Genomic DNA, 7,471 nt, shown 5'->3' with positions numbered 1-7,471 from the left:
ATGTCTTCAACCAGTCTCTCTCTATACTTGAACATATTCTAGCTTTTGTATCTCAAATAATATTCTTATTTAACTCTATATCCTTCATCTGTGACTGTCTCTTTCCCCTCATTCACAGCAGGCCATCCCTTGCCACTCTCAGAATAGCACATTTATTCATGTAGCTATTGGGGAAGCTATTTCTGTATTATAATGAAAAGAAAGCCAACACCATATGTAGTTTCAAAGCACATCATTTTATTATAGACATGTCAGTAGAGTTATCATTTCATGTTCCACTTCCAAACAATTGTGTGTGTATATATACATATATATACATTTGTGTGTGTATATATACATATATATACATATGTGTATGTATACACATATACATACACATATGTATATATATACACATATACATACACATATGTGTATATATATACACATACACATATATGTTTAAAATTTCCAAAGAGAGTCCAATTTTATTCTTTTATGCTTATCATACCTCTACCTATTTGATATGGTCCAAAGTATACCACCACTCCAGTTTCACATAGTTTTTCTAATTTAGTATCACCTTACTTTCTTCCAAGGGTAGGCTCATACTAAAACTATAAGGTAGTCACTTAAAACATTCCAGCATGTGGTTCAATGTATTGTCCAAATTAAAGTTTCAAGCACTTGAACAATATCTTCCTAACATCCCCCACTTGTCTAAAAAAGAATCGCTGCACATCCCAAGTAAATCATTCTAAACTCAATTCTGAAAACACTAGGTAGAAATAATCATATGTAAAAATATATCTATACTTGGTTAAACATACACTGTAAACTATTTGAATAATTGTGATGATGGCATCTCTTTTTAACTATACATCAAAGCAATGATATGCCTCCTTTTGTCCTTTAATGTGTTATGTTATAGATCAGTTCAAAAGGCATTACAACATTTTTCTGATGTATTATAATTTTGTATTGAACAAGCATGTTTATAGAGAAATGATACTGAAAATTAGCGTCAGTGTTTATTCTTTCGGTACAAAACTACATCCTTGCATGAATTCAGGAAGACCATACACACACAAATATCTTCATGATGTAATTTAGATTTTCATTGGCAAAGATCATGCCTGTTTGTGGCATTGAATGAATAGTTATGATGTTGATTCACTATATGAGGTTGCATTTATGGACAGCTTCTGTAATCTACTAGGCAATGAAGTTATCCAAAGGAATTGGGAGACTTCAAAAACTGCACCAAACAAGCAGAGTCCAGTTATTTCTATTGAATAGATGACAGCCAGAATTTTAAGTGAGCTGATTTAAATAGGTTAAATGATGATCATGTTGCTATAAAAGGCCTTCAAATTTTCATTAACTTGAATTATCATTACTGTGTTAGCATAATTAAAACTCATGTTTTGTTTATAAATTATATTCTCATACTGAATACTAAATATTTTAATTTACCTATGGTTCAACAAGTAACTCATAAAAAATGACTTGAAAATTGATTAGATTTAGGGAAAAAGAAAAGTATACAATATAGTGAAAGTTATGTATTTAAAAATAATAGATTTCTTTGTCTGTTGCCAGAGGTTATATTCTCATAAATATATTCAGATATATGTTGTTTTTTCACTTATATGTGTTGTTCTTGTTTGCTATTTTAACATTCCATTATTAGAGGAAAGGATTGAATCTAGCTATATAAATGTTAGCCTATCTTCTCACTTTTTCCTCAAAGAATTCTTTCAGGATCTTTGGATATAGGCTTTCTTATATATGGACTGCCTATATTATTTCATGAGAATTGTAAAACAAAACACCTAAATTAGATCATAGAAAAGGTAATTATAACTTCATTGTTGGGGGGTTACATCATCTGCCCTTTTGTATCACTTAACTGGACTGCAAGATGTTTGAAATATCAATATCATTAATAATTTTAAGTCATGATGTCTTTATAAATATGGAAGTATGTCATTAAAGTCATGTTCGTTTATAAATTTTAATTGTTATACATAAATGCTATAATCATAGTGAAATAGTCAAATAAGTAGTCTATCTGTATACTACACTATTCAGATCACTCATCTTCATAAATATCAGCCACAATGATATTTACACAAAACCTAATTAAAAGAAGAAAAATGGGCAATTTTAGTAGAAATTAAACATGTGATTTTGTGGGCATAGAAGAGCCTTGAGCAATTGCCTTCCCATTTCTATTGGAGTAGAATCTTAATAATACCCCCACAGCATCACAATTTCTTTTCTAATACCTATTTACATTCATGTATGCTATAATATATGCTGTATACATGTTCTATATTTACAGTATATATACACACATTCACACACATACTTTATTCTTAGGCTCATTCATGAACATGCAGATCAATCTGCACAGTATGATCAAAACATGTTTATTTTCTTAAATGATATTCACATACAACTTTTCACTCTTTGTGCAAAAATGCAAAAATACCATATAGATTAGTATTCTCTCTCTCTAAAAAGTTTCTTTTTTATGCTTGAGGTTTTTTGTCGTTTACAAATAAATTATGAAATATATTTCATTCACAAGTTGAAAATAATTACAATGTTTTTATAACAAGGCATTACTGAGGTTTTGAATTGTAGCATCCTTGAAGCCATCTGTCTTTCAAAACAAAGACATCAGTAAGTTATTTTTATTTCTTGATATTTGCACTTTTCAATTACTCATATGAAATATGTCATTACAAATATAATAATCATGCTAGTCAAATAGTGTTTGTATAGAATATGCATTTTATTTCTGTTTTATTATTTCTTTTTCCTGAAGTCTTCTTTAGAACAATCTGGAAAGCCTCTTGAAATTATTGTACTAGAATGTTTCTGGAAAGTTTTTTAACCCATAAAAAAAGGGTAGAGAAACCAGTGAGGCAATATATTTCTTAGGAAGAATAATTTTAGTGGATGCTCAGGAGAGATAAATGCAAATGCAAAAACTGTTTTATTTTCTAGTCCTTTGGTGTCTCATTGCCTCATGAAAATCCTAAAAAGTGTTCAATTCTTTAAAACATTGATTATACTCTTCCATTAAATATCAGCTGTGGTCCTCCATTGCTCATGTTGTCTGTCATTTCCTGTTAGAAAAATGACATGATTAATTAAAATTTGCTTTCGGAGTAAGACATTGTTTTGGTTAATGAGTTTGCAAAACAGAAATTTCAATCTATTGAAAAACTTGCTAAGTTTTGGGGAAAGACAAGGATATTGCTGTTATATTTGAGGAAATAAAATTTCATGGCATCTTGGAGCACATGAAAATGCCGAAGTAAGAGTCAGTTAGACCAAAATATTCTATCCACCACAACGGTCCATTCTCTCCCCACTTTCCTGAGTTTCCTCTTTCTTTCTTCAACTCAATTTTGGAAAGACCTCGCCTAGAAAGAAGAAGATGGTTAAATGCGCAACTTTTTCTAATGCATAGACTCTGCTGAGCATGTCAACAAAGTGCCAATGCATTCTGGAGGTGACCTTTATTCTATAGGAAAATATGTGGCCTTTTGCTAAGAACAGAAAAAGGCCTACAAGGGCATCATTGCTCATTTGTAACTATGGATCACTAAAAAATCATAGTGGGAAAGATTGTTTTTCATGACACTATCACTCTTCCAGTAAGAAGCAAAAACAGTGAAGTCTCTTAACATGTTTTTAATGGATCAATTACTAAAAAGTTAATAAGTAAAACTATATAGAAAAGCACTGAAAATATAGATGCAAAGGACAAACTAGCATTAAAAGTTTCATTTTCGATTATATGAAATACATTATGAAAAATTGTGATGCTTTTAATTCATATGTTTTATTAAATATTAAACCCTTCCCAGCACAATAAAAAGTGATGGGATATGAAGCCCATTCATATTTTAATGGTTAGAGCACCATACTAAAAATATGTTGATAAAAATATCTAAAAATAAATTGGCAGCATCTTTCCATGCTTGAACAAGCCTATTTGCAACAGAGCAGAAAAAAAAAATTACAAGTGGAAATTATTTTCTCAATTATTTTATTTCTATCTATTTCTCCCTAGCTCTGTTTGGAGAATCTGCTAGAGATGTACATGGTGAAAGTCTCCTAGAGATGTATGTGATGAAAAATCTGAAAATATATTAGGGTTATGTGCTGGAGTTAAGTTCATAGCTCAGAAATCTGATTTGAGGCTTCATTGAGGAACTCACCATTGATGGCAAAATAGGTAGAATCACCCCCCCACCCCCAATGATCTTCAACAAAATTTACTTTTCCTATTTTACCTACTAGGAGAAAAATCAAATTTCTAATAAATTTACATAAACCCGTTAGGTGCCTTTTCTCCTTCTACAATGACTTTCCACTCGAAAACTGCTTAGAAATGATAAAAAGTGAATCTGTTATATTAACCTTTTATTGCAGAATTTAGTAAAACAATTTTTTAAAATTTTACGGAAAAAGAATTTTCTTAACTGAATTCACTCTACCATAAACACAGTAAAATCACTGACAGGAAAGAAGAGTGAAAATTAGTTTCAAAATGAGTGAGTCTCCAGTTTGCAAAAAAATTTGCAAATAGGCATGCTTAATTTAATAGGAAGATTGTGGTTTAAATTTGGGCTGGACCAATGTGACTATTTGCAAATGGGCTTTCTGCAAATGGGCCATAGTATCCAGGTGACTTTCTGTATGTCCAATTACTTTGTTTGAGCAAACCAAGAACCATTACTATTTATTTTCAGCAATTTGAAACATGGGAACTAAATTTAAAATGTATCACATAAGATGATTTTACAAGAAGAATCTTTTCATGCCAAAATTTTACTGTATTAGTGTCCAACTTTGGCCATCTTCTCATGCAATTTTAGCATGAGGGAAATACACAGTTTGTCTTTATCCAGACATATCTATTATTAAAAACAAAACTCTGGCCCATGAATGATTATACTGAGTCAGAATCATGAAGTAGCAGACAATAAAAGGAGTCATGAATCATCCAAGCAGAAATGTGTTTGGATGCTTATAGGCAGGCTGAGTATTTTAAATACTCAACCAACTTTCAAGCTGCAAGACTCGGCCATGTAGGTTCATGTCAGCTCTGCAAAGTAAGCGCTTACGAAAGCGATACTTTGAGAAACAACATTAAACAACATCAGTTCAGACTGATCTGTTGACATCATGGCTTTCTGGAAGGGGTAGTGCTTTCTGCAGCGACATTACAACATGGTAACTCCCTAGAAATCAGCGTACCTTGTAGGTAACTCTGGTGTCGGGGGCACCACCGGGCAGCTGGGCAAGTCGGTTATTTCAATAGCCCTCAATCTCTAATGTAAATATAACAATCATACAATAAATATTGCACAAATATATACAGAAAACTAAATCAGACTAGTATAAAAATAAAGCACAAAAGAGCCACTATTCATATATACATATAAAATGACCATCTATTTTTAACAATCATTTCTTTAAATTACTGGAGTCTTGCTATGTATATTATTAATTATTTCATGAAGGACATGCATAGCTCTGTTTAAATTGACTCAAGAAATTGCTTTCTTGAGTCAATTTGAGAACACTTGCTCTCCTTATTTGAATGTATAGATTGTACACTACAGAATAAATATTTTTCCTTCAAAATAACATTATAAAGAAATATGCAGTAAGTCTTGCTATTATTACTTCTGCTCTGTGCTTATGCAATTTTATTTCCATGATATGAAGCAAAATATAATGTGGCCATTACCTTAGTGAGTTTATTTTACAAGTGTTTCCTCTTTTCTCTACTAGATCCAGTAGCAGGAACTGAATTAAGGAATATGTGCAAAATGTAATAGAAACACAGACATCATACTGTACCATTTGTCCTTTTATACAATTAATTTAACTTCCTATTTATATGGGTTTCATGAAACAATTATGCAAGGATAACTGTTTAAAATACAGGCAAAGCTATCCAAATATGCATAAGTTTAGATGAGAATTAAATGAAGCTTTATATGGACTGTAATATCTGCACTGATAGACAAGGCTTTTTGTCACCTTATTAAAAAGCCCCTTTATACTTGAAGATCAAATTTACATAATCAAATGCATCTCCTTAAAAGAACAAGGGAAGAGCTAGAAAAGGGAATTCATGCAATTTCTAAAACTGGCATTATTCAGTGGAGAGTGTATTTAGTATCTGTGTTTTTCCTCAGTACAATACATAAAAATCCATGTTTATAAGGTATTCAATATTTTATGAAATACTATTTTAGGCACTGTGTTTTTGAATAGACAGAGAGACTACAAAATTTTGTTGAAAATAGGGGTACCCATGAATTGCAGAGAAAAATAAAATAAAATTTCTATTCTTAACCCAATAGAGCCAAATGTATAAAATCTGATTCCTCAAGTTGTGATCTAAAGTTTCAAGTTGATTCACCCAGAGTGGACTTCAGTCTTCATCATGTGCTAGCAGTGAGAGGAAAAGGTACAAAACTCACTTTCTCAGCCATTTCATGAGAGTGATGCAGGGAATGCTCCCTTTCTGAGAACATCCTCCTCTGTTCATAACTGGCTAGTCGACAAGTGAGCCAGGAAGAGAGAGTGCAGCCCCCGATCCCAATGCACGCAAGAGACATGGAGGCAAGGTGCAGAGGGTATAGGGAGGAAGTTTTCTTTGTGACTGCCCGGAGGAACTGAAAATTCAGGATGCCCCCAATGAGTCCACAGATACAGCAGGCTGAAAAGAGGATCATCTGATAAGAAAAAGAAAGGCAGCGTTAAAGTTGAAAAGGCAAACCTGACCAGAACACAGTTGCCCTGTCCGGCTGCACGTCAAGGATGACTAACCTACAATAAAGAAGAATAAGTGGTTTTGGTGCTTCACAGAGGGCAGGAGATTTTTTTTTTTTTTTTTTTTTTTTTTAGCCAAGTTTCTATTCACTCTGACTCACTGTAGACAGAAGGAGTATACCACAGTGTTTCAGAAATCGATAGCTGACTATATTAAAGCCAAGGATATAGCTTATGAAAACTCTGAAGCAAACAAAATTTATCTTCTAGGTAGATTCAGATTTAAATATTTATTTAACATCTACCATGTGCTACTATGCTAGGAACTTAAACAGATATCATCTCAATTGACACTCCCAGCAAGCCTCTGAGATAGTAACATACGTTTTAGAAAAATGAATGGTAAATAGCTAACACTAAATTTAGGCACCAAACCCAGATTTTTCTGATTCCAAATCTACTTTCACTGTGTCAGTCCTTCGAAAATATCTCAATAGCTTCTCTTTGGATTGTCATTAGTTCCACCTAACTTCAAATCTTTATATCTTCCTACCTATGTGAGCTTAGGAAATTTAGTTAAATCTCTTTTTTTTTTTAAAAAAAAGTTCACTTATATTTCCTTGTGCATGTATTTCCTAAACAAGTACTTTAGGGACTCCTATGAACTGACCCCTATATA

At 32.2% G+C, this 7,471-nt stretch overlaps 1 protein-coding gene across 1 annotated transcript in view; it reads right to left on the bottom strand.

Moving 5' to 3' along the window:
• Positions 1–217: 217 nt before the first annotated feature.
• TMEM196 (transmembrane protein 196) overlaps positions 218–7,471 on the bottom strand; it is a 53,783-nt gene continuing 46,529 nt past the window's right edge. Inside the window, 3 exon segments of the mRNA NM_001131833.1 lie at positions 218–3,119; positions 5,263–5,336; positions 6,501–6,755. Of these exon segments, the coding sequence (NP_001125305.1) occupies positions 3,113–3,119; positions 5,263–5,336; positions 6,501–6,755 (336 nt within the window). The 3' untranslated portion in view covers positions 218–3,112.

This window comes from Pongo abelii, chromosome 6, assembly GCF_028885655.2.
Source record: "Pongo abelii isolate AG06213 chromosome 6, NHGRI_mPonAbe1-v2.0_pri, whole genome shotgun sequence".
Taxonomy (NCBI): domain Eukaryota; kingdom Metazoa; phylum Chordata; class Mammalia; order Primates; family Hominidae; genus Pongo; species Pongo abelii.
This window is presented reverse-complemented; position numbering and strand designations above follow the sequence as displayed.